This window comes from Pseudopodoces humilis, chromosome 27 (genome assembly GCF_049639895.1).
Source record: "Pseudopodoces humilis isolate 2021_Gansu_Grassland_sample_001 chromosome 27, ASM4963989v1, whole genome shotgun sequence".
Taxonomy (NCBI): Eukaryota; Metazoa; Chordata; class Aves; order Passeriformes; family Paridae; genus Pseudopodoces; species Pseudopodoces humilis.
Genome location: NC_142226.1, coordinates 724,187 through 751,596, shown reverse-complemented (window position 1 = coordinate 751,596; position 27,410 = coordinate 724,187). Strand labels below are relative to the sequence as shown.

At 56.0% G+C, this 27,410-nt stretch overlaps 1 protein-coding gene across 1 annotated transcript in view; it reads left to right on the top strand.

Annotated features, from left to right (window-relative positions):
* SDC3 (syndecan 3) overlaps positions 1-26,892 on the top strand; it is a 32,934-nt gene extending 6,042 nt beyond the window's left edge. Inside the window, exons 2-5 of the mRNA XM_088067474.1 lie at positions 23,033-23,150; positions 23,599-24,236; positions 25,732-26,002; positions 26,726-26,892. Coding sequence (XP_087923600.1) covers positions 23,033-23,150; positions 23,599-24,236; positions 25,732-26,002; positions 26,726-26,892 — 1,194 coding nt within the window. The remainder of the gene's footprint in view (positions 1-23,032; positions 23,151-23,598; positions 24,237-25,731; positions 26,003-26,725) is intronic.
* Positions 26,893-27,410: the final 518 nt, after the last annotated feature.

Sequence of the window (27,410 nt, the reverse complement as noted above, 5' to 3'; positions counted from 1 at the left end):
CAGCGCAGCCCCCGGAGGGCTCGGGCTCTATATTTAGGTTCCTGCAGCACAAAGCCATATTGCACGGGGGCTGGGCACCGGGATCTCCTTCGAGGAACCGGGGGGAGGAGAGGACAGGGGGGCGATGGAGCCTTTCCATGGGAATCCGGGGCTGGATCCTCGCCCTGCGCCCGCTGTGCCCATCCCGCTGCTCCCATCCCGGCCTTGCTTCCCACAAAGCCAGGCAGAAGTTGCTGGGAAGGGAAAGGGACATCAAACATTTATAGGGCTGGAGAATCGTCAGGGAAATGTCTGGCTCTGTTAAAACAGCAGCAGCAGCAGTTGGGGAAGAGGGAAAAATAAAAAAGCCCAACTCAAGGGGGCTCTTGCGTTTTCCCAACGTTATCCCAACATTATCCCGACGTTATCCCAGAGTTATCCCAACATTATCCCGACATTATCCCAGCGTTTTCCCAGTGTTATCCCAGCGTTTTCCCAACATTATCCCGACGTTATCCCAACATTATCCCAACGTTATCCCAACATTATCCCGAAGTTATCCCAGTGTTGTCCCAACATTATCCCAATGTTATCCCAGTGTTGTCCCAGCATTATCCCAACATTATCCCAGTGTTATCCCAGTGTTATTCCAACATTATCCCAGTGTTATCCCAGCATTATCCCAGAGTTATCCCAGTTATCCCAGCGTTTTCCCAGAGTTATCCCAGAGTTATCCCAGAGTTATCCCAACATTATCCCAACGTTATCCCAGTGTTATTCCAACGTTATCCCAGTGTTATCCCAGCGTTATCCCAATGTTATCCCAATGTTATCTCACTGTTGTTATCCCAGCATTATCGCAGAGTTATCCCAGTTATCCCAGCGTTTTCCCAGCGTTATCCCAGAGTTATCCCAGAGTTATCCCAGAGTTATCCCAGCGTTATCCCAGCGTTATCCCAGAGTTATCCCAGCATTTTCCCAGCATTATCCCAGCATTGTTATCCCAGCGTTATCCCATTGTTATCCCAGCGTTATCCCATTGTTATCCCAGCGTTATCCCAATGTTATCCCACTGTTGTTATCCCACTGTTGTTATCCCAGCGTTATCCCAGAGTTATCCCAGTGTTATCCCAGAGTTATCCCAGCGTTATCCCAGTGCTTCCCGTCCTCAGCCGGGGTCACAGCTCTGGGCTGGGCTCCCCAAGCTCTGAACCCGAGCTCGTGGCTCTCCGGACACATCCCAGCCCCAGCCCTGACCTAAACCCAAAGGGCAGCGGGAATTTCATTGGGTTCCTGCTGCTCTCGGCCTTTCGGAGCGGGGCCGGCGCTTCCCGCCCGGCTCTGGCAGCTCCTAATGGGGAAACACCAAATCCGAACTTCCCCGGCGCCTCCGAGGGATTTATCCGGGGGGGAATGGTCCTTCCCGTCCTCCAGGGTGAGGCTGGGGTGGGAGGTGAAGGAAAACAGCCAAATCCCGGCCATCAGGGGAGTTTTGCTGCTGCTTTGTTTGACCCGGGATCTTCTAGAAGAAAAATCCGCAGTTTCTCCAGCGGGCAGCAGGGCACGGGGGTCACGCTCGCTGCTCAAGCTTTGCACTTCCTGCATAAAAATCCGGGCTTTGGTGACTTTTCATTCTTTTTTTCCTCTCTGGCAAAGGTTAGAACCTGGATGAGGAGCAGAGCGAGCTCTGGAGTGAGGATCAGGATCCAGGACTGGGCTTGGATTTGGGCTCTGCCTGCCCCAAGTTTTTGGGAACAGGGGCTTGTCTGGCACAGCCCAGAGCTGGTGTGAAAAAGAGGAAAGGAAATTTCCGGAGGGGAAACGCAGGAGGGAGAGCAGGGCTGGAGAGGCAGCCGGAGGGTGCAGGGAGCTGGAGGGACACATTTTCCTGCTCCTGCTGATGGGTAGGGAAGTGTTTTCCAAGGAAAAGAAGAACTCAGCCGGTGGGAATGCACCTGGCTGCACTTGCAAATGAGGGGTCAGTTGATGTTTGGGGCTCAGGAACTGGCTGGTTTGGCTTTGGGAACAACACTCCTTCCCAACAGGATCAACCCAGCCATGGAACCCACAGGAAAATATTCCCATTGGGAAATCAGAAATTCCCATGGAAGGATCCTGGTGTCTGTTCCCATGGAAGGATCCTGGTGTCTGTTCCCATGGAAGGATCCCAGTGCCCATTCCCATGGAAAGATCCCGGTGCCCATTCCCATGGGAGGATCCCGGTGTCCGTTCCCATGGAAGGATCCCGGTGTCTGTTCCCATGGAAGGATCCTGCTCCACCTGACATTCCCATGGAAGGATCCTGCTCCACCTGACATTCCCATGGAAGGATCCTGCTCCACCTGACATTCCCACCGCTGGGATTCTGGTCCCTGTTCCCCTCCCAGGGATGCCCTGCCCTGACCCCCCCACCTCAGCAGAGCGAGGTTTCTCCTCCTCCTTCCCCTCCCAGCCCTCCCTGGCCAGGCCCAACATTTCCCCTTCTCCTTTTTGTCACTTCCTGAGGCGTTTTCGGCCGCCTGGCACCGAACCAAACGGCTCTGCCTGGGGAAAGAGGCCTCAGGTGCAGCGAAACCCCCTCAGAATTTATTTGTTCCTCACCTGCTCCCAGAGCTGCCGGAGCTGGGTTGGATTTTCCCTCCCCAAGAGTGAATTTTAATTTACAGCAGGAGCGTTGAGCAGCTCGGGACAGGTGACACCGAACGTGTCAGGAAGGGACAATTCCAGCAGCAGCCTGGGGATCCTCGCTGCTGTGGAAAGAGCAGGAACCTCCTCCCTGCCTGGATATTCACTGAGGGAAACAACAGATTGGGGAATAAATATCAGCGTCTCTCCCCTCGGGGACTTCCCGGGACGCTGCCCACGGAGAGGCTCAGGATTAGGCTTGGATCATCTTATTTTTATTTTATTTTTAATTATTTTTTCCCTTGAAGGAAAAAGGCGCGTTCACACGGAAACCAATCGCTTTGTGCGGCCCTGAAAAGCGGGAGCGTCCCGGAGGCGCCGGGAAAAGCTCCGGGCTCTGCTCGGCCTGGCAGAAAGGTTGAAATGAAAGGTGAAGCGTGGAGGGCGCGCCCGGGGAGCGCGGGGATCTGTGGAGGAGCAGCTCTGGAACGGCGCGGGATGAATCCCATGGGTTCACTGAGCACAGCGGCCCTTCCCGGCGGGAGCAGCCGCGCATCTGCCGGGAGGTGCGGGATGTGACAGCGGGGATCCGCCGGGGATCTGTCAGGGATCTGTCAGGGATCTGTCAGGGATCTGTCAGGGATCTGTCAGGGATCCGCCGGGGATCTGTCAGGGATCTGTCAGGGATCCGCCGGGGATCCGCCGGGGATCTGTCAGTGATCCACCGGGGATCTGTCAGGGATCTGTCAGGGATCTGTCAGGGATCTGTCAGTGATCCACCGGGGATCTGTCAGGGATCTGTCAGGGATCTGTCAGGGATCTGTCAGTGATCCACCGGGGATCTGTCAGGGATCTGTCAGGGATCTGTCAGGGATCTGTCAGGGATCTGTCAGTGATCCGCCGGGGATCTGTCAGGGATCTGTCCGGGATCTGTCCGGGATCCACCGGGGATCTGTCAGGGATCTGTCCGGGATCCGCCGGGGATCTGTCAGGGATCTGTCCGGGATCTGTCCGGGATCCACCGGGGATCTGTCAGGGATCTGTCCGGGATCCGCCGGGGATCTGTCAGGGATCTGCCAGCGATCCGCCGGGGATCTGTCAGGGATCTGTCAGTGATCCACTGGGGATCTGTCGGGGATCCACCAGGGATCCACCGCCGTTCAACCAGGGATCCGCCAGGGATCTGCCAGGGATCCACCAGGGATCCACCACAGTTCGACCAGGGATCTGTCAGGGATCCACCGGTGATCTGTCAGGGATCCACCACGGTTCAACCAGGGATCTGTCAGGGATCCACCATGGTTCCACTGGGGATCTGCCATGGCTCTACTGGCGATCTGACAGGGATCCACCGGGGATCCACTGCTGTTCCACTGGGGATCCACCAGGAATCTGTCAGGGATCTGTCTGGGATCTGCCAGGGATCCATTGGGAATCTGTCAGGGATCTGCTGTGGTTCCACTGGGGATCCGTCAGGGATTCGGCGAGGATCTGCCGGGGATCTGCCACAGTTCCAGCAGGGATATCCACCGGGGATCTGCCAGGGATCCGCCGTGGTTCCACCAGAGATCCGCTGGGGATCTGTCAGGGATCCACCGCGGTTCCAGCAGGGATCCGTTAGGGATCCGCCATGATTCCAGCGGGGATCTGTCGGGGATCCACCGCGGTTCCAGCAGGGTTCCACCGGGGATCCACCGGGGATTCACGGGGGATCCTCCGGGGAGCGCGGGGGAGGCTCCGGGGCGGCCCCGCGGAGCCGCCGCAGCCGCGGGCAGCGCGGGCCCCTCCGGGCCGGAGGAAAGTAGGTCGTGGCTGTGCTGGCGTGGCCGCCCCGTCCTACATATGGAAATCGGGGCTATTTCTGGCCGCTCCTGACGGGCTCGGCCCCGCTCCGGCCCCGCGGTGCTCGGGGGACGCTTCGGGCCGGAGCTGCTCCCCGGGCTCTCCTGCCCTCCCCTCTCCTGGCATGGGTGGCTCCATCCTGCTCGGCTTCCCAGCGCTTTGGAGGGGATAATTCCTCATGGAAAAATCCTTTTCCAGCTGCGCGTGCCGGTCCGGGAGCCTCGGCCCATCCCATGCAGGGGCTGGGTCTCCCTCCAAGGCTTCCCCCCAAAGCCAGCCCTGGATTGATCCCATCCCCTCCAGGCTGGACTCCAGCTGGAAATCCTGGATTTGGCAGCAGCTTCATCAGCCCCGCTTTGCATTTCCATGGCAACCCCGAGGAAGGTGGGCAGGAACTCCTTCCCGCTGGACACGCAGGAGCTGACAAACACCAACAGCACCTCCCGGGATGGGAGAATCCCGATTAACCACCGGGAGCAGAGGGAAAAGGGCGTCCCCCGGTTTTGAGTCCTGTCTGTGGGGAGGGGGAGCCGGTGTTGATCCAGATCTGCCTGTGAGAGTCTCCGATATGTTCCTGATTAATCGTAATTAGGGGTTCATTAGCAGTGGCTCAGCACCAGGACAGATCCTGGGGGGTCTCCAGTAACGGGACTGGCAGCGCTGCAGGGGCACACGGGTGAGGGTTGGGTTTTGGGGCAGTGACAGCTCTGCCACTTAAACACGGCCTGGACACATCATCCCCACATTCCCGGGGTTTAATATGTTTGTGGGGAGCTGGGAAGGGGCTGGAGAATTCCTGAGGGAGCTGGGAAGGGGCTGGAGAATTCCTGAGGGAGCTGGGAAGGGGCTGGAGAATTCCTGAGGGAGCTGGGAAGGGGCTGGAGAATTCCTGAGGGAGCTGGGAAGGGGCTGGAGAATTCCTGAGGGAGCTGGGAAGGGGCTCAGGCTGGAGCAAAGGAGGCTCAGGGGGAATTTCTGGCTCTGCACAAGTCCCTGGCAGGAGGGGACAGCCGGGGGGGTCCCAGGAACAGGGACAGGAGGAGAGGGAATGGCCTCAGGCTGGGCCAGGGGAGGTTAAGTCGGATATCAGGAAAAATTTCCTCATGGAAAAATTTGTCACAGCCGCCCAGGGAATGGTGGAGCCCCCATCCCTGGAAATATTTAAGGAATTTGGCATTTGGGGACAGGGGTGAGCGGTGACCACCCAGGGCTGGGTTAATGGTTGGACTCGGCGGTCTGAGAGGGATTTTCCACCACCAGTGATTCCAGAATCCCGCTGGTGCGTGGCCTGGATGCTCCCTGCACACCCCAAACGACAGAAAAACCCTTCGGCAGCTTCACGTGCGAAGCTTTTCCAGGGGAATCCGGGGCTGGGCCGACGCCTTTGTGGGAGCTCCGAGGAGGGAGAACCGTAAAGGGGGAGCCAGGGGGGATCTCCAGGCTGATCCATCCGGAGCAGTTCGGGAGGAATATTCCCGCATGTGAGATGGGTGGGGTTTGCACCAAACACCCCAAAACCTGTTCACCCCAGCTCTGTGGGCCCTGACGGGACCTGGCCCCTCTGCCTGCTCCAGACCCCCTTTTCCATGCTGGAAATTCCCTCCAAATTGTGCCGATCCCTTCGCTCCTGAGGCTCGGGGAGGTCCCGGTTCCCCAAAACTGCAGCACGGGGAGGGGCTGGGGAAACTGAGGCAGCGGCTGGGAGGGAGGGAAGCCCTCGGGGAGGAAGGATTTGGGGAAAGGGGGATGATTTGTAAGGCTGGAGGATGGTCCCTCTGCCCCTGGAGCCCTCCTCTCCTTTCCCAGCCCATCCCTGGGGGCTCAGCCTTCCCCTCGCCCCCTTAATGACCACAATTAAGCCGATCCTCGCAAATGAAGCGGCGTTTAAGGATCCAGATAAATTGGGAAACACCCCGCGATTGCTCTCGGTGCTTCTTAAGAGGCTTTTTCCTCCCGCAGCTGCCTCTCCTGCGTCCCCAGAGCCACCCCAGCTCCCACGGGGGCTCCTTTGGTAGCGCTCCCGGTTTTTGCTGAGTCTCCTTAGGGGGAAAAGCAGTTCCCGGTGTATCCAGCCCCTCTCGGACAGCTTTGGGGCTGTCTCGGGCTCCCTGCGCTGTGTCCCCGTGTCCCCAAATCCCCCCGTGGCGCTCATGCGGGTCCCGGGGGGCCGAGCCCCGGCTGCTCCCCATGGGAACGCTCCAGGAAAAGCGGCCGGAGGAGCGTTCCCGGTCCCGGTTCCACCGGGGCCGCTTTCCCCGGGCCCAGAGGCGTTTCCAGCTGAAACCTTTCCTTCCACAAACACCATGAGATCATTTTCCTCTCCCCGGCGCACAATGCGCCATTGTCCTGCCCATTCCACTGGAAATCGAACCGGGAATGTGAGCCGGAGCGCCCTGATCCCTCTCCCAGCGCCGAAGGAGCCGGGATGGGGCTCCCCAGCCACCCCAAAGCCCTTTTGGGACGGGTTTTGTGCAGGAGATCCGTGGGATCAAACGGATTCCTGCTGGAATCTCAGCGCCGGGATCGGCTGAGCCAGGGAGGGGTGGGAGGGCCGGGGCTGCGCTTGGCTGGCTCTGAAAAACGGGAATTGCTCTTTTCCTCGCCTTTTGATTGTTCTGCTCGGGGCTCTTATCGGAGCCGGCAGGAGCTGCCGGGATCGGCTCTCGGGGATTGCTGGGAGAGGCTGGAACGAGGTCCGAGGGCTGGGGGACAAAAATCCCGTTTTTGTGGAGCTGTGGAATGATGGAATCATGGAATGGTTTGGGTTGGGAGATTTAAACCTCACCCAGGGCCATCCCTGCCATGGCAGGGACACCTCCACTGTCCCCAGGGTCACCTCCCACTGTCCCAGGCTGCTCCAGCCCCAATGTCCAGCCTGGCCTTGGGCACTGCCAGGGATCCAGGGACAGCCACAGCTGCTCTGGCAATTCCAGCCCAGCCCCTCCCCACCCTCCCAGGGAACAATTCCTGCCCAGGATCCCATCCATCCCTGTCCTCTGGCACTGGGAGCCGTTCCAGGAGAGCGGGGGGGACCTGCCCCAGGTTGGGATCCCCGGGAAGAGGCTCCGGGGCTGCTGCTGGCACCGCCCGGCCGGGACCGTAATTCCCGGTAATCCCTGGAGCCGCTCCTGCCTCACCTGGGCCGGCAGCACCGGAGGGACAGAGCCGGCAGCAATCGGCTTAGGGGATAAACCGGGGGGACAGGGGGACAGGGGACAGAGGGACAGGAGGGGCAGGGGACAGAGGGACAGGAGGGGCAGGGGACAGAGGGACGGGGGAATAGAAAGGACAGAGGGACAGAGGGACAGGGGAATATAAAGGACAGAGGGACAGAAAGGACAGAGGGACAGCTGGAGCCGCTGGCACCTGTGGGCGGGCACTGGGCCATGGGGGCTGGCCGGCAGGTGACCCGGGTGTCCCTGGGGACAGGGGTGGCACCCTGGGGACAAGGTGTCACCTGTGCCCGCCGGGCCGTTCCCGCTGTCTCGGGGCTGCTGGAGATGGATTTTGGGAGCGGGAGGAGCTCCGAGCACCCGAGCGGGGTGGGGACATTTCTGCCCTCTCGGGGTAAAGCCTTGAGGTCCCTGCCCCACCTCACTCCTGGCATCCAGGGGAAGGGTTTTCCCAGAGGGTTTTCCCAGAGGGTTTTCCCGGAAGGTTTTCCGGGAGGATTTTCCTGGAAGGTTTTCCGGGAGGATTTTCCTGGAAGGTTTTCCCCGGAAGGTTTTCCCAGAGGGTTTTCCAGGAGGTTTTTCCTGGAAGGTTTTCCGGGAGGATTTCCCGGGAGGATTTCCCAGAGGGTTTTCCAGGAGGGTTTTCCTGGAGGTTTTTCCCAGAGGGTTTTCCTGGAGGGTTTTCCTGGAAGGTTTTCCTGGAAGGTTTTCCGGGAGGATTTTCCCGGAGGGTTTTCCAGGAGGGTTTTCCCGAAGGATTTCCCGGGAGGATTTTCCTGAAGGATTTCCCGGAGGGTTTCAGGACACTGTCCCATGGATGTGGGAGCAGCACCCCGGGTGGGATGTGGGGGCAGCGGGGCTGTTCCCGTTTCTGCAGCCAGGTCCTGGCAGGGTTTTGGGGCCGGGGCGAGCAGGACCTTCAGCGCTTTTCCAGCATTCCCACTCCAGGCCTGCGCTGCCAGCCCAAATCCACATTTTGGGCGCGGCCCGCTGTGTAAAACCTTTTATTTGGGATAATTGCAGGTGAGAGTAGGGGACCAAAAAAAGCACTTAATGCTGGGTTTTATTTTGGGTAGTTTGAGGTGGGCGCAGGGCACAGCGTCTGCTCCACCCCAGAAAGGGGCAGCGCCGTGCCCTGGGGGTTCTCCTGCGCCTTCCCAAAATCCGGGAATGCCGCGAGTCCCGGAGCTGCTAAAAACAGGGAATTTATCCACGGCCCCCTGGGTTTGTGCTTTTTGGGACGGAGCTGGGGTGAGCGCATCGGGGACGTTTTGGGGTTTCCGGGGTCTCTGATGTTTGTAGGGAAGAGCAGAGGAGATTCCCGCTCGTTCCAGAGGTGATTCCTGGGGAAATCGGTGAATCCTCGGCCCCGCCGCGATTGGCTCCGTGACTCAGTTTCCCCCCGGGTGACAAGGGGGTGGCGCCGAGGGTTGGGAATTCCTGGGAAAAGCAGGATTTTCTGTCCCGTTGCTCAGCCAGGGATTGCTCAGCCCTTCCAGCGGATCTCCCTCCCCATCCCACCGGGAATTCCAGCCTTTCCCCCTCCCCAGCTTTTACCACACCCTAAAAGCCCACGGAAGGCAGAGCCCCGAGTTTTCCCGTGCCTCTCCCACGGGGAATTTCATCATTCCAGGTAAAGCGAGTTGTGTTAAAACCCTGCGCCCTCCCCCCGAGCTGAGCTAGGCAGGGCTCCGGGTAATCCCCGCCTGTCGCATCCCTAATCCCAGCCCTGTCCCTCGCTGAACCGGCCCCGGGAGCAGGGATGAGCCTGGCAGGATCCAAACCCCGCTGCTGCCGCCTGAGCAGCGCTGCCAGCCCGGGCTGCAGGAAAAAATCCTGGATTTTGGGAGCTCGGGTTGCTGGAGCATCCCCGGAGCGAGAGGAAGGACCCGGGGGGGTGACAGAGCCCGGGGACAGCGGAGCATCCTCCCCTTTATTCTTGTTTTGGGTTTTAATTTTTGTTTTGTTTTGTTTTGGGGTTTTTTGGGATGTTTTTTGTTGGTTTGTTGGGGATTTTTTGGCTTTTTGGCGGGTTGTAACATTTCTCATCCCAAACTGAGCACACACAATGTTGACATGGAATTGGTTATTCAAATCCGGGCTAACTGTTAATTCCTAATTTTCACAAGGCCTATCCATCTACCTTTCATTTAAACAAGGCCCATCTATTCATTTTTAATTAGCTTCAGCCAAGCTCATCCTTACTAAAAACCTCATCTTCCCTAAAATCCTGAATTCTCCAAACTTTGTGTCTCTCCTGCAAACAGCCCAGAACAAAGAGAGATTTCTCAAGGTGAATTCTGCTTTTTCGCGATTTCCTTTTCCAAAGGAGGCAGCAGCTGGGTGAGCTGGGACCTCTCTGCTCCTCTGCTGAGCACAAATCCGCGCTGCTGCTGGATTTTCCGGGCGGAATTGTGGCAGCAGGAGGATTTGAGGAGGCTGCCAGGGAGAGGCCGGATCTTTTATTAGAGCAACTGATATGGTTGGGGGGAAAAAAAGCTCCAAAGCAGATCAGGATTTTGGGCTCACCAGTCCTTATTCAGGTCCTAAATAGAAACAGCTCAGTCAGATCCTCGGGTTTATTTTAATCAATTTTAGATTTGAAAACCAAAAAAAAAATAAAAAAAAAGAAATAAAACCAGCTGATGAGCTGAAAGCGTTTTTTCCTTTTTTCCTCTTTCTCTGGTGATTTTTTTCCAGTTTTGTTTTTTTTTTTTTATTTGTTTTCCTGGGAGCCTCGTGTGTGGTGTTTGGCAGGGCTCAGTCACAGCCCCAACACCCCAAATTTGGGATTTTCTCACTCCTCCAGGACTCCTGTGGGAGGTGGAGGCCAGGACAGCTGGATCCTCTCCCGGATTATTCCAGGCTCCTGGAAAACGCTGCCCAGCTGCTCCTTGGCCTCGTTTCCCCCCTGGATGTCAGGGATGCTCCCAGTGCTGCGTGGGGCTGTCCCCGATCCTGCCCCAGACTCGGTTCTGTGGCCTGGAGCCACTCCCGGGATTTCTCCATCCCTGGGGAATGAGCATCAGCCCCCCTGGAGATCTCCTTTCCATGGGAATCCCGGGGAAATTTGGGATCCTGACCCTCCTGAGAGCCTGCCTGCCCTGCTGGGGGCACAGCCCTGCGCCCTTGGTGGAGTCCAAGGGGCACAAATCCCTCTGCTGCCCCATTTCCAGCAGGAAAATCCCGGGATTTCACCAAGGAGTGACAGAAATATGATGGGACAAGGCCTTGGACCCCATCCCGTGTCCATCCCAGAAATCCAGCTTTTTTGGGTTTTGGTCGTGTTTTTTTTTTTGGTTTTTTTTTTTGTTTGTTTGTTTGTTTGGTTTTTTTTTAATTAGTTTTCTGTTTTGGGTGGGTTTTGGGGTATTTTTTGTTTGGTTTATTTGGGATTTTTTGGGATCTTTTTGTTTTGTTTGTCTGGGATTTTTAGGGATTTTTTTGTTTTGTTTGTTTGGGATTTTTTTTGAGGTTTTTTGTTTTGTTTTTTTAGTATTTTTGGGGTTTTTTTTGTTCTGTTTGTTTGGGATTTTGGGGTTTTTTCTGTTTTGTTTATTTGGGATTTTTGGGGATTTTTTGGCAGCTCATTTTCCACCTGTTTGGTTTTTTTAAACCCCCGGCAGCAGCAAACTCAGAGAGCTCCATAAAAATTTGATAAATATTTGATAAATCAGCGCCGCCACCCTGACACTCACAGAAAACCTGGAAACACTTCCCAGCGGATCCCAAAATCCCCCAGATCCCCAAATCCCCCAGATCCCCCGGAAACGCTTCCCAGCAGATCCCAAAATCCCCCAGATCCCCCGGAAACGCTTCCCAGCGGATCCCAAAATCCCCCAGATCCCAAAATCCCCCAGATCCCCCGGAAACGCTTCCCAGCAGATCCCAAAATCCCCCAGATCCCAAAATCCCCCAGATCGCCTGGAAACGCTTCCCAGCAGATCCCAAAATCCCCCAGATCCCAAAATCCCCCACATCTCCTGGAACCGCTTCCCAGCGGATCCCAAAATCCCCCAGATCCCAAAATCCCCCAGATCCCAAAATCCCCCAGATCGCCTGGAAATGCTTCCCGGCAGATCCCAAAATCCCCCAGATCTCCTGGAAACGCTTCCCAGCAGATGCCAAGATCCCCCAGATCCCAAAATCCCCCAGATCGCCTGGAAACGCTTCCCAGCAGATCCCAAAATCCCCCAGATCCCCCGGAAACGCTTCCCAGCAGATCCCAAAATCCCCCAGATCCCAAAATCCCCCAGATCGCCTGGAAACGCTTCCCAGCAGATCCCAAAATCCCCCAGATCCCAAAATCCCCCAGATCCCCCGGAAACGCTTCCCAGCAGATCCCAAAATCCCCCAGATCCCCAAATCCCCCAGATCCCCCATTCCCCATCCAGACCCCTGGAGTGGGATTTTCCTTCCCTCATTCCCAGCACTGGGAGCCTCCAGCTCTTTCATTTCCTGGGAAAACCGAGCCCAGCAGGGCCGGGATCGGAAACTGGAGCTGATCCCAGACTTTTCCTTTCGGCTGGAAACCCTCGGGATCCCTTGGGAAATAACACAAAAATGGGGCAAAAAATGCTGGAAGAGGGGGGAAAAAGTGGGGGAAAGGGGGAAAAAAATGTTGGAAAAGTGGGGGAAAAAGTGGTGGAAGAGGGGGAAAAAATGGTGGAAAAGAAGGGAAAAGTGGGGGAAAAACTCTGGGAAAAGGAGGGGGGAAGTGGTGGAAAAGTGGGGAAAAATAGTGGAAAATGGGCAAGAGATTCTCACTTCTCCTGAATGAAATTTAAGGCAAAAAAAGGGAAAAGGATGGAAAAATATGGATGAAAATGTAGCTGGGTTTTGGGTTTTTTAGGGTCTTTTAGTGGGTTATTTTTGATGGGTTTTTTTTTAATATTTTTGGGTTATTTTTTGTTGATTTTGGTTTTGGTGGTTTTGTTTTAGGGGTTTTTGTGAGGGGTTTTTGGGTTTTTTGTGGTTTTTTTGTTGTTGTTTTGGGTTATTTTTGTGGGATTTTTTTTTTTTTGCTTCGTGGGAGATTTTTGTTCTGGTTTTTTCTTTTTTTTTGTTCTGTTGTTTTTTGGGATTTTTTTTTTTTATTCATTTGTTTCTTACTTTTGATTTGTTCGTTTTTAAATCTCATTTTCATTTGCATTTCCCCCCCGTTTTTTGTGCCGAAGGTGAGGTGGGACCTCCAAAGGAGGATTGATTCCATTTCCAGCCGAACAATTCCAGCTCAGGGCAGACAAATCCTGCTCTGGGGCTCTTTGTGCACAAAGAGGAAATTCCAATTTTTTCCCTTAATTTCAGCTCCGGGGAAACTCCCGAGCACCTTTGGAGGGTGGATTTTGCAGCTGGAAAATGGGGATTAAAGGAATTTTGTGCTGCTGGAACACGGAGAACCCGGGAATTCCAGAGGGAGGGAGCGGGATTGGGTTTCTCCTCGGAGAACAAGGGCACCACTGTCCGAGGCACCAAACCAGCCCCGCTCCGAGATTTCCTTCCCTTTTTCCTGCTGCTGGGCTTGGAGGGAAAAACTGAGCCTGGAGAAAGGATTTTTCCATGGAACTCCTGGCTATTGGCGTTTCCTCGGCTGTTGGGAGGGGAAAAATGGGATCCCGTTGGCAAAAAGCAGTGGAAAATGGGCAAAAACGGTGAAAAGGAGGCAAAAAAGTGGAAAGGGATGGGGGGAGATGGTGGGGAGGGTCAAAAAGTAATGGGAAATGGGAAAAAATGGTGGAAAATGGGAAGAAATGGTGGAAAATGGGAAGAAATGGTGGGACAGGGGCAAAAAATGGTGGAAACGGGAGGAAAATGATGGAAAAGTGGTGGAAAATGGGGAAAAAGGGGTGGAAAATGGGGAAAAATGGTGGAAAAGGGGGAAAAGAAGCTCATTCCCGGTGCGAGGCTGGAGAGGGAATATTTCCAGTCCCTCGGGAGCCTCTGGAAGCGCCGGGGTGCCCTGGGGTGACCCGGGCTCTGTAATCAGCCCAACCATCTGCCGGGAGATTTGGGTGCTCCCAGCAGCTCCAGCTGTCACCAAACCCCTCCCGGATCCCAGCAGGGCTGGATTTGGGAGCCTGGAATTCCAGGGATCCACCCTGAGGGATCAGCCGCTCCTCGGGGATGGAGAAAAACCCCCAGGAAAGCAAAATGTTGGGTTTTGCCTTCCTGCGCCGAGAGGGTGCACGGAAATATCCTGAAAATGGGAATAATTTATTCAGATCGCCAAAAAAATCCTCACAGGGATAATTTTGGGATTAATTAGTACAGAGGAAGCTGCTCCCCAGCAGGTTCTTCCCCACAGCTCCTCCTCAGGATCCGTTTTATGGGAAAAATATTTTTTATTTTATTTTTCTGGGTGTGCCAAACTTTCCATGGAGCTCCTCAGGTGTGGCTGAAAAACTCTGGAATTTTGGGCTTCTTTTGTTTCTGCTTCTGAGACTTTCAGGTGCAAATTTCTGGGGTTTTCTTCCAGCTCAGGAGGGCTGGGAATGAATTTTTTCTCCTCTCTTTGCTGGGAAGAGCCAAGAGGTTCTGGAATCTGGAATTAGAGGGATGAGAAATAAAAAATAAACATTAAAAATAAAGGGAGAACTGGGGAAAAAAGCATTAAGGAAAGGAAGCAGGTGCATATCCAGTCCCAGGAATGTCTGGGGACAGGGAAAACAGGGAAGCGTGGACGGCACGAGGGTTTCCACGTTAGGAAGTGTTCCCTGGGATGGGAGAGGAGCCGCTCCCCGTTCCCGGATCATTCGCAGCTCTTTTCCAGGAGAACTGAGGCTCGAAGGGATTTCCTTCTCCCCCTGGGCTCCTCTGCTCCCTCTCAACTCTGAATTCCCAAAATAATCCATTAAAAACCCTTCAGAATCCTTTTTTCTTCTCCATGTCCGTGGCCTGGGTAGGGAGCGCAGGAGCGGATTCCCTCGGCTCCCGGAGGAGCTGGAAAACAGGGAACGTGGGAATCCCTAAATTCCAGCACCAGCCCGGGGCCGTCGGGATTTAACCGGCAGCGCCATCCCTGATCCAAGAGCTCCGGGAATGTCCATGGATATAAATTCCCGTTTGGAGCTCGTTGGGAAGCGGAGCCGGGAGAGCTGAGGGAGCTCGGGAATGAGCCCCGGTGGAAGGTGAGAAAAGCCCGGGACAGTTCTGCACGTTAAGCTGCAATAGGATTATGGAGCAGAGCAAATTAAAACAATTCCGGAATGAGGAGGAGGGGAATTCCAGCTGGGATGGCAGCTCGGGGAGCCGGGAAGGGAGGAAGGGATGGGGCAGGGCAGGAATGGATGGAAGAGGAGCAGGAACGGATGGAACAGGAATGAATGGAGCAGGGACAGGAATGGATGGAACAGGAATGGATGGAACAGGAATGGATGGAACAGGAATGAATGGAGCAGGGACAGGAATGGATGGAACAGGAATGGATGGAACAGGAATGGATGGAACAGGAATGGATGGAGCAGGAATGAATGGAACAGGAATGGATGGAACAGGAACAGGAATGAATGGAACAGGAAAGGATGGAACAGGAATGGATGGAACAGGAATGAATGGAACAGGAAAGGATGGAACAGGAATGGATGGAGCAGGAATGGATGGAACAGGAAAGGATGGAACAGGAATGGATGGAGCAGGAATGGATGGAACAGGAAAGGATGGAACAGGAACAGGAATGGATGGAACAGGAAAGGATGGAGCAGGAATGGATGGAGCAGGAATGGATGGAACAGGAACAGGAATGGATGGAACAGGAAAGGATGGAACAGGAATGGATGGAACAGGAAAGGATGGAGCAGGAATGGATGGAGCAAGAATGGATGGAACAGGAATGGATGGAGCAGGAATGGATGGAACAGGAACAGGAATGGATGGAACAGGAATGGATGGAGCAGGAATGGATGGAGCAGGGACAGGAATGGATGGAACAGGAAAGGATGGAACAGGAATGAATGGAACAGGAATGGATGGAACAGGAATCGATGGAACAGGAAAGGATGGAGCAGGAATGGATGGAGCAGGAATGGATGGAACAGGAATGGATGGAACAGGAATGGATGGAGCAGGAATGGATGGAACAGGAGCAGGAATGAATGGAACAGGAATAGATGGAACAGGAATGGATGGAGCAGGAATGGATGGAACAGGAATGGATGGAACAGGAATGGATGGAGCAGGAATGAATGGAACAGGAATGGATGGAACAGGAATCGATGGAGCAAGAATGGATGGAGCAGGAATGGATGGAGCAAGAATGGATGGAACAGGAGCAGGAATGGATGGAACAGGAGCAGGAATGAATGGAACAGGAATGGATGGAACAGGAATGGATGGAACAGGAATGGATGGAACAGGAATGGATGGAACAGGAATGAATGGAACAGGAATGGATGGAGCAGGAATGGATGGAGCAAGAATGGATGGAACAGGAATGAATGGAACAGGAATGGATGGAGCAGGAATGGATGGAGCAAGAATGGATGGAACAGGAGCAGGAATGGATGGAACAGGAGCAGGAATGAATGGAACAGGAATAGATGGAACAGGAATGGATGGAACAGGGGGTGGGAGCCACCAGGAGTGCCCATGGGCGGTGCACTGCGGGCTGTGGGCAGCATGAGGGCAGGGCTGGATTTTCTGGTTTGGCTGTGTTGCCATGGCAATGAGCAATCCCATGGGAATTAATAAATCTGGAGCTGGGAATCCTCGGGCCTGGTCAGACAGAGCAGGGACAGAGCTGGGCCCCATCCCAAACTCTGCCCATCCCAGCCTGGGATCCAGCTGGGATCTGGCGCTGATCCGTGGAAGAACTGGGATAAAAAATGAGTGGAGATGGGCAGTCCCAGGGAGGAGGAGGAAGAGGTGGAGTTTGAAGAGCTGAGTGTGACCCAGAGCACCTGGAGCCAGAGTTTTGTTGCATTCCCTGGGGGATGATGAAACTCGGGAGCATCCATGTCCATTTTTGGGAAGTGCCTGGCTCCTGTGGCTGGCACTGGAGAATCTGTACAAATCTGGGATAATTGCAGCTCCTCCATCGACGTTAATGATTATTTTCCTTGCAGAAAATGAGTGGCCAATTAAATCCAAACGCGCTCGGCTTTGGGCAGCTCTTAATTGGGGGTTTAATTAATCGAGGAACAATGAGGGGACACAAAACAAGGAGCTGGTGCTGGCTGAGCTCATGTCACATCTTGGGAGTGGGATCTCCACTGGGATGAGCATCCACACCCCTTTCCCAGCATCCTGCATCCCAAATTCCGGCCCATCCTCCTGGGCTCTGCCTTGGGAATCTCCATCCCGAGCAGCTCTGGTGGTCCTCCATCCCACGGTGGTTTTTTCCCAGGTTCCTGCCTGGAGCAGCTTTCCAAAAGATTTATTTTTAACTCTCAGCCTTGGATCGGGGAGTGGAAATTCAGCGATGTTTTGGAGTGGGAAAAGAATCATGGAGTCTTTTAAGCGTCAGAACCTGTGTTTTCATTCCAGCTTTTTGTGCAAGCTCGTATTATTCCAGCTGTTTATGGTGTCCCTAAATCACTGGCTGGGATGAATTATTGAGGTTTCGGTATAAAACACCAGAAAAGGACTTTTGAGGAGTGATTAATTGAAAATATCCCATGGAAAATATTCAAAGAATCAACATTTCCCCCGTGATATATTCTCAGTGTAGAAATGTTTTCCTGGAGAAGAAAATCTTCCGGCTCCTGACGGATTCCTGCCCCTGGCTGTGTCATTCCAAGCTTTCCAAAGTGCCCAGATCCAGCATTTCCCTGGGATGAGACAGCCCGGGATGCTGCTGATCCATTGGTTCCATCCTGCCAGGGCCTCTCTCCTGCCAGCTCGTCCTGTCCTGGTGCTCTGTGGCACTCGGAGCTGCTGGAATGGGATTTGGGCTTCCCAGAGTTTCTCTGGATTTGGACCTCCCAGAACTTCTCTGGATTTGGGCTTCCCAGAGTTTCTCTGGATTTGGACCTCCCAGAACTTCTCTGGATTTGGGCTTCCCAGAGTTTCTCTGGATCTGGATCCCAGAGCTGGCTGGAATCCAAGCAAGTGTAGTGATTTTGGCTTTTTGTTCATTTTGGATGGGCTGGAATGGGATGCAGAGATGAGAACCTGGACACGGCACCAAGGGATGGGGATTTGTGGGATGGGAGCTCCAGGCACAACCCAAACCTGGGTCCCGGCTCCTTGAGAACCACCACGTTCCAGAGCCAGATCCTGATCTCCTTCCTGGTTCCCTCAAGGAAAAATCTCCCAAGGTTCTGCCTGCAGCCAGGAGAGCTGGGAACAGCCACAGGCTGGGATGTCCCTGTCACATCCCACCTGGAGCAGATCCCTCCCAGTCAGGGCTGCTGGAGCTGGGGGTGCTGCTTCCCCCTCCTCAAAATCCATGGATGGATGCCTGGAACTAAATCAGGATTCTCCCCCAGCCTGGAGAGCTCCCCCAGGAGCTGGAGGTGCCTCCTCTCCCCCTGTCCCCCTCCTCATCCCACCCACTGACCCCCTCTCGCTGCCCCCACCGCGGAAAGGAGCAAATCCCTGGATTTGAGCTGGAGGACACCACCCATGGCTCCAGCGGGATGCGTCGCCATGGAGGAGGCGTTGCCATGGCGACCGTTGCCGTGGCGATGGCGAGCGGCGCAGCAGGGCCTGAGAGCATCCCAGGGAGGTTCCCCGGCCTCTCCCGGTGCTTGAAGATGGATTGATTTCCCAGGTTTCCCTCCTCCCACGGCGAAACACTCGGCACTGAGAGCTTTTACTACAGCAGCGCGTTTCGGGTTCTGTTTTGGGGCAGATTTAGGGAGTTTTAAATTCCACAGGGTGGAAATGCCCTAAATAACGAAACACTGCCTGGAGAAGGAGGGATGTACAGGGAATTTAGGAAGCTCCAACCCAGGCGCTCCCCGTCCTCCAGGACGTGTCAGAGATGCAGAGGGTTCTGCAGGACCATCTTTGTGCCGTGAAGGTGATAGGAGGGTCCCTCCTGGGCCCTGCATTTTTAAGCTCTGAGCTCTCCCTGGCTGTCCAGGGCTCTCAGGGCAGGATTCGGGTGGGATTTGTGCTGCTGGGGTCCCTTGGCTGCCGTTCCCTGCCAGCCCAGCCGAGCTGGAGGCACGGGAGCGAGCAGGGAGTGTCCAGGTGGGAATCATCACCTGCCGATCGCTCTTTCCAGGCGGAAAAGGATCCTCTGGGATGGGCTGTGTTTCTTCCCCGAGCTGGATGTAGTGGCCATGTCGCTGCTGAGCTCCAAACCCTTTGTGTCTGGTGCTCATTTGGGGTCATTGAGAGCACAATGAGGGAGCATTCCATGAAATGTGACTTTGTGGCCTTGCCCTGGAGTCTGCTCTTCATCAGGGCCTGTTTTTATGGCAGCAGCGCCGTGACCTTTGGGGACCCTGGGAACGGGCATTGTTTGGGGTCTGGTGATTCCAGAGCCAGGTCCCAGCCCGGCTCATGGGACACAGGGATGTGACAGGAGCAGTTCCCTGGCTGCAGGACAGTCCTGGGCACACTGAAACCTTCCCACTCCTCACCCAGAGGTGACGCAGCCCCCCAGCCCAGCCTCATCCCGCTGCCTCCAGCAGCTCCGCCGTGATCCTGGGGTTTCATTTCCCTCATGCAGCAGCTCCGAGCTGGGTAAGGAACCCCGAGCCTCAGCTGGGCAGTTCCTGCCTCCATCCCGGGGCAGTGGGGCCGCAGGGACGGCTCCGGCACATCCAGGGGTCCCTCCAGCCGTGCTCTGACCACACGGAACCTGCAGGGGCAGGGATAAAGTCTGGATGAGGTTTCTCTTTTGGGACAAATCAGGGAGCTGTGGCTTGGCTTGGGGGCTGGGATGGGTTGGGATTGGGGGCTGGGATGGGTTGGGAATGGGGGCTGGGATGGGTTGGGATTGGGGGCTGGGATGGGTTGGGATTGGGGGCTGGGATGGATTAGGATTGGGGGCTGGGATGGATGGGAAGGCAGCCCCAGGTCGGGAGGTGGGAGCTGCTGTCCTGAGTGATTTGTGGTTTCCTGGACAAACTCTGCCTTCCCTCCCCTCCATCCCAGCCAGGCCAGGGGGAGCAGCCCCTCATTCCAAGGGGGAACATCCCCTCATTCCAGGGGGATCAGCCCCTCATTCCCAGGGGAACAGCCCCTCATTCCTGGGGGGATCAGCCCCTCATTCCCGGGGAGGGGGCCATGCACAGCCAGGGGCACACGGAGCATTCACGATCCAAGCATCACTAAATCCAAATAAAGCCCGACTGCTCCCAAGATTTACGGCACGAGCCTGACCTCAAAGCATCGGGGCCGCAGCTCAGAGGGGGTTACGTCAGCGCCTTGGGAATGGTGGGATGAGGGGGCTTCTCCGGGAACAGCCATGACCCAAACACCCCCCTGGGCACCGGGAACATCCCGAGATGGTTCCCAAGTCTTTGTGGGGCTCGGCTGGGGCTGTGCTGCTGGGGGGGTCACCCCTGGTGTGGTCCTGCCTGTGGGGTTGTTGGGTTTGTGCTGGTCCTGGCTGAGGGTTGGGATGGATGGGGATGGATGGATGATGGATGGATGATGGATGGATGGATGGATGATGGATGGATGGATGATGGATGGATGATGGATGGATGGATGGATGGATGGATGGATGATGGATGGATGGATGGATGGATGATGGATGGATGGATGGATGATGGATGGATGATGGATGGATGATGGATGGATGGATGATGGATGGATGGATGATGGATGGATGATGGATGGATGGATGGATGGATGGATGGATGGATGATGGATGGATGATGGATGGATGATGGATGATGGATGATGGATGGATGGATGGATGATGGATGGATGATGGATGGATGATGGATGGATGATGGATGGATGATGGATGGATGGATGGATGGATGGATGATGGATGGATGATGGATGGATGATGGATGATGGATGATGGATGGATGGATGGATGGATGATGGATGGATGATGGATGGATGATGGATGGATGGATGGATGGATGATGGATGGATGGATGGATGGATGATGGATGGATGATGGATGGATGATGGATGGATGATGGATGGATGATGGATGGATGGATGATGGATGATGGATGATGGATGATGGATGATGGATGGATGGATGGATGGATGGATGATGGATGATGGATGGATGGATGATGGATGATGGATGGATGATGGATGGATGGATGGATGGATGATGGATGGATGGATGATGGATGGATGGATGATGGATGATGGATGGATGGATGATGGATGATGGATGGATGATGGATGGATGGATGGATGGATGATGGATGGATGGATGATGGATGGATGGATGGATGGATGATGGATGGATGGATGGATGATGGATGATGGATGGATGATGGATGGATGGATGGATGGATGGATGATGGATGATGGATGGATGATGGATGATGGATGGATGATGGATGATGGATGATGGATGGATGATGGATGGATGGATGGATGGATGATGGATGGATGGATGGATGATGGATAGATGGATGGATGATGGATGATGGATGGATGATGGATGGATGATGGATGGATGGATGGATGATGGATGATGGATGGATGATGGATGGATGGATGATGGATGGATGATGGATGATGGATGGATGGATGATGGATGATGGATGGATGATGGATGGATGATGGATGGATGATGGATGGATGATGGATGATGGATGGATGATGGATGGATGGATGATGGATGGATGATGGATGATGGATGATGGATGGATGATGGATGGATGGATGGATGATGGATGGATGGATGATGGATGGATGGATGGATGGATGATGGATGATGGATGGATGGATGATGGATGGATGGATGATGGATGATGGATGGATGGATGGATGATGGATGGATGATGGATGGATGATGGATGGATGGAGGATGGATGGATGATGGATGGATGGATGGATGATGGATGGATGGATGATGGATGGATGGATGGATGATGGATGGATGGATGATGGATGGATGATGGATGGATGATGGATGGATGGATGGATGGATGAGGGATGGATGCACAGACAGGCATTGGATGGATGGGAGCTGCTGTGCCAAGCTGGTACTTCCATTCCCGTTTCCTGCTCCAAGCCTGGAGCCAGGAGTCTGGAACGGCCTCATCTTGTTCCAATTTCAGGACGAACAAAGGGACTGGGGCCATGTGGCTCCCATCAGGGAGAGGCTTTGCAGGGAGAATCCCACCCTCGGGAATGGGCTGGGGAGCGCCGGGCTCTCCTCATTTCCTGGGGAGCCTTGATACATTTGGTGTAAAAACAAAGGCAAAGAGTGATTCCCAGAGTTTCTTCCTGCATCCCCTCATTCCCTGGCATTTTCCATGCCTTCCCATCAGTTTTGGTGATCCGTCTCATATTCTTGGGCTGCGCAATTCCCAAATCCCTGTGGATTTACTCTGCTAGATCACAAATTCCAGTGAGCTGCTGGGGAGTGGGTGTTGGGAATCCAGGATGGGGCATCAGCTGGGGTCAAAGGCTGAATATTCCCAGAGATTCGGGGAGCACCGTGGGGTGCTGGAGACCCGCAGGACACTTCAGTGGCTACTGGGAAGAGCTGGAACAGATCCAGCCAGAAACAGCTCAGACACTTAAAAGCTCAACTCCCCTGGCCCCTCCCGAGCCGATGGATTCTCTCTCCTGATGGGAGAAGAGATGTGGGGACAAAACTCGAGTCAGGTCACAAATTTCTCCACCTGATCATTCAAAACTCCTTCCTGCTCCAAGCCGCAGTGAAAACAAAGAAACCCAGAGCTGTTTTCGGGAGGTAAAATGCTCCGAGAGGCGACGGGGACCCTTCAAGGCCTTGATTTGAAACTGAAGCTGGAACCTGGCTTGTTACATCTTGAAACATCTGATGCGATCTCGCAGATCAAAGCCGCCTTGTTTGCCTTGTAATGAGGTGTCAAAGCATTTCCTCGCAACGCCAACAGGAGACACTTTGATCTGCAAAACAAGATGTTTAAGAGCGCTGCTAGCGAGGGCTCCCCGCGTTCTCGTTCTCGCAGCTCTGGGAAGCAGGGGAATATTTGAAGTCTGCTGTTGTTTCCTCTCGAGGCTTCCCAAGCTGTGGCAGCTGATGAGGTGTTGCTGTCACACCGGAGCCAGGACTCACAGGGAAATCATCGAGCCTGAACAGCAGCCAGCTGGAGAACCCAACCGAGCATTTTCCTTACAGCTCCCAGAAGGAATTCTTGGGTTTTCCCCAAAACAAAAGGGCTTTTTGTCCATGGGAAATGTTGATGTGAGCTCACTGAGTTGCTCTGGGGGAAAACCCCGCGATTCTGGGTGGTTCAGCTGCAGGTTGTTTGTGCTGCTGCTGCCTTGGTCTGGCTGGGGTAGCCCCTGGTGGGGCTAGAGCCACTCACGGGTCCCTCTGGTCACAGGCTCAGCGCTGGCGCAATGAGAACTACGAGAGGCCCGTGGACCTGGAGGGCTCTGGGGATGATGATCCTTTTGGAGAAGATGAGCTGGACGACATCTACTCTGGCTCTGGCTCGGGGTGTGAGTACCTGGGGAGCTCCTGGGAAGGGTTCCTGGATCGTTGGGGAGATCCTGGGAAGGTCCTTGACTGGCTGTGGGGTTGGGGAGCTCCTGGGAAGGGTTCCTGGATCATTGTGGGCCTCTTGGGAAGGTCCTTGACCAGCTGTGGGGTTGGAGGGCTGGAGAAGAGGTGTGATTTTCCCTTTATCCATCACTGGAGTTGTCCTCTGAGACAAAAGCAACGGGAGCTGTCCCAGAAGTTGGGCTCCAGTGCCTCCATGTGCCAGTTCAGCCCTGCTGGGCAGGACTGGCCCTTCCAAAGACCCCAGAGAGGACGTTGGCCACCACAAGGGAACAGCCCTTGGTTTCTGCTGAGCCTGGAACCATCCGTGCTCTTGGATTTTGGGGGTGATGCCAGGGAAATGCCTCAGCAGCGGATTCACTCCTCCCTCTCATCCCCCCGTTTCAGATTTCGAGCCGGAGCTGGGGCTGGACACGGCCGTGAGCCTGACCACGGACACACTGGTGACGCTGCCCACCACAGCGGCCGTGCTGCCTGTCACCGCCGCCCAGCCCGTGGCAACGCCCCTGGAGCCGTCCCCCACTCCCCAGGACACCACCCCCGGGCAGGCAACCAGCGCCTTCCTCATCCCCAGGACCACGGAAGCACCGGCTGTGCCGAGCTGGAAAGCCACCACCACCAGCACCACGGCCAGCGAGCCCCCAACCACCATGGCCACCACCACCACGGCCACCACCACCAGGGCCACCACCACCAGAGCCACCACCACCACCACCACGGAGGCCACCACGACCACAAGCAGCACCACCGTGGCCACAGCCAAGCCCACCACCACCCGGAGGTTCCTGCCCCCCTTGGCCACCAAGGCGGCCACCACGCGGGCCACCACCCTGGAGACCCCCACCACGCCCGTCCCTGACACCAGCACCCCGACAGAGGTGGCCACGTCACGCCTTGTCCCCAGCAGCACGGCCAAGCCCAGGGCCCTGCCAAAGCCCAGCACCTCCAGGACTGCAGAGCTCCCCGAGAAAAGCACGGCCTTGCCGCCCGTGGCCACCATGCTGCCGCCCACCGAGGCCCCCCAGGTAGGAGGCCGGAGCCCTTCTCACCTGCTCGGGGTCCTGGGCTACGTGAGGAGCCAAGAGGTGGCCACAGGAGGCCTTTGGTGTCCATCCATCCTTGGCCACTTGCTCTGAGGGAGGTCGAGGCAGGCTGGGCTCTTCCAGCGCACAACATCTGGGGATGTGAAAGGGGGACTTCCACCCGGGCAGGGGTTCAAGCTCCTGGGGACACCCAGGATGTGCCACCAACCCCGGTGTCCCCAGCACTTCCAGCTTCCCCAGGCGGGAGGGCAGCAGTGCCGCATCCCACGGGGACACAGCGACATTCCTGGGTTTGGTGTCATGTCCCAGCTCCCAGCCCTGCCGGGAGCCCCGCGCTCTCCTCAATTACGGCTTGAATTACTCCCATTTCCAGCCCGTCGGGTGTCCTGAGCAGGAATTTCAGCTCCATCTCGCATTCAGAGCCCCTCAGGGGCCCTTTGCAGCCGCTTTGACTGAAAGGTGGAGTGATTTGTCTAAACTACTCCCTCTTTTCCGCCTGCAAATGCGTGCTCGGAGCGCTCGGGGCTCTCCCTGACCTTCAATTAATCCCTGTCACAAACCCGGCTCGTGGGAAGCGCTGAGCCGTGCGCTGGCCCCGGGGCATCGGGACATGGAGAGGGTCCCAGCCCCTCCCCACAGCTCCTGGCTCATCCCTGAATCCCAAGAATCCCGCGTGGTGACCGGGGCAGGCGGGAAGGGCGGCCCCGGCAGGGAGGGATCCCGGCGAGGTTTGGATGGGGGATGCTCCAGCTCAGCGGACACGCCGAGGGACAAGGGGGAAGGTCCGGGGGGTTTGGTCCCGAGGGGATGTGCAGTAGGCAGTGAATGGATCAGGGATGGGATGGATCATATTCCCAGGCAATTTTTACCCTGGAGGTCGGGATCCCCCTCCTTGCCAAGGGAACTGGGCAGGGACAGCAGGGTGACAGCTGGGTGACAGCTCTGGGTCCTGGGGGACAAGGAGCCATCCTCCTGCTCCTGCCCCGTGCAGCAGGAACAGGGGAAAGGAAGAGGGAAGGGACCCCTGGAGCTCATCCAGCAGCATCCAATGCTGTGTCACCTCCTGTTAGGAGTGAGCCACCTGCGAGCGGTGACATCCAACCTGCGCTCTGGGGACAGAGCAAGAGGAGGCTTTGGGGTGGGATATTGGGGAGAAATTATTCCCTGTAAGGATGGAGGGTCTGGGATGGGATTTTGGGGAGAAATCCTTCCCTGTAAGGGTGAGGGTCTGGGGTGGGGTCTCTTTAGGAGAACCTACAGGGAGCAGGTCCATGGGCCCAGCTCCCCCTCAGCCATTTGGTGATCATGGAGCTCTGGGGTTGCGCTGTCACTGTGGTACAAGTTCAGTGACACAGGGAAGGGACACCCCGACGTTACCCCCATGTCCCTCACCCTGTTTTTGGTCGGTGATGGGGACCTTGACCCTGTGGACACCCCTTGGTCCTTGTCCCCTGCTCCATCTTGTCCTCTCCCCCAGATGGAGCCAGGGGAGGTGACAGCAGTCCCTGAGAATGAGCTGGAGGTGCCGGCCAGCAGCGGCCCCAGTGGGGACTTTGAGATCCGGGAGGAGGAGGAGACGACTCGTCCCGACCTCAGGAACGAGGTGATGGCTGTGGTGACGCCGCCGGCAGGGCCGGGGCCCGGCAGGAATGTGGAGACGGGGCTGATGGACAACACGATAGACTCGGGCAACTCGGCTGCTCAGCTGCCCCAGAAGAACATCCTGGAGAGGAAGGAGGTGTTGATAGGTGAGATACGGGGCCGGTGTTTGGGTGAGGGTTTGGGGACACAGGGAGCTGGGCTGTCCCAGGAGAGGGGACAGTCCTGGGAAGGGCGTTGGGATAACCCACACCCACCTCCCGAAATCGCTCCGTAGGGTATCCCAGGGTCTCCATTGCCAGGAATGTTGTGCACAGTTTGTTTTTGCTGAGAGGGATTTCCAGGAAAAAAACGGGATTGTTTTCCCTCCAATTCCATAGACGTGCTGCAGTGACCCGGCCACGGCTGCGAGGCTGCTCCCAAATTTCCAAAGCACAAAACCAGGCTGAAATCCCAAAAATGCTTTGTCCTGGAAGCCAGGCTGGGCCTAGGGTGGCACTGAGGACCAGAGGGGTGGCACTGAGGACCAGAGGGGTGGCACCGATAGCCATGGGTGGCACTGAGGACCAGAGGGGTGGCACTGACAGCTGAGGGTGGCGCTGAGGACCAGAGGGGTGGCACTGACAGCCGTGGGTGGCACTAGGGACCAGAGGGGTGGCACTGAGGACCAGAGGGGTGGCACTGAGGACCAGAGGGGTGGCACTGATGGCCTCAGGTGGCACTGAGGACCAGAGGGGTGGCACTGATGGCCTCAGGTGGCACTGAGGACCAGAGGGGTGGCACTGATGGCCTCAGGTGGCACTGAGGACCAGAGGGGTGGCACTGACAGCCGCGGGTGGCACTGACGGCCGTGTCCCTGTGCGTTGTTGCAGCGGTGATCGTGGGGGGCGTGGTGGGCGCCCTTTTCGCCGCCTTCCTGGTGATGCTGCTCATCTACCGCATGAAGAAGAAGGACGAGGGCAGCTACACCCTGGAGGAGCCCAAGCAGGCCAACGTCACCTACCAGAAGCCCGACAAGCAGGAGGAGTTCTATGCGTAGACGGAGAGCCCAGAGTGCCTCACGCTTCCTCCCTCCCCCCTTCCCCGCTCCAAACCCTCCCCCTCCTCCCCTCCATCCAGTCTCTCTCTTTTCTCCCCCCCTCACTTTTTTTGGGATCAGACTGTGAATTCACAAAGCAAAACCCGCAGCGGCTGAAGGAGGAAACGCGTCCTTGGCCTGGGGAGCAGCGCCGAGGTCGCAGCGAGCACCGCTGGCCTTTCTGCTGGCGGGAGGGACGGGACACGGAGCCCATGCCAAGGAGCCCATGCCAGGGCAGCCAGGAATTCTCCAGGAATTCTCCAGGAATTCTCCAGGAATGCCCTGGAGAGCACAGGATGGGCTGCCCACAGCGTCTGGAGCTCAACGGGGCTTTTCCCACCACCACAAACTCTGGGATCCGGACACCTCCTGCCAGCCCTGGGGCACAGGGCGATTCCTTTGGATTTATTCCCTTTTTTTTCCCATCCATAAAGGAGGGAGATTTCCTTCCCTCTGTCTTGTCTTTATTTTTTGGTTTT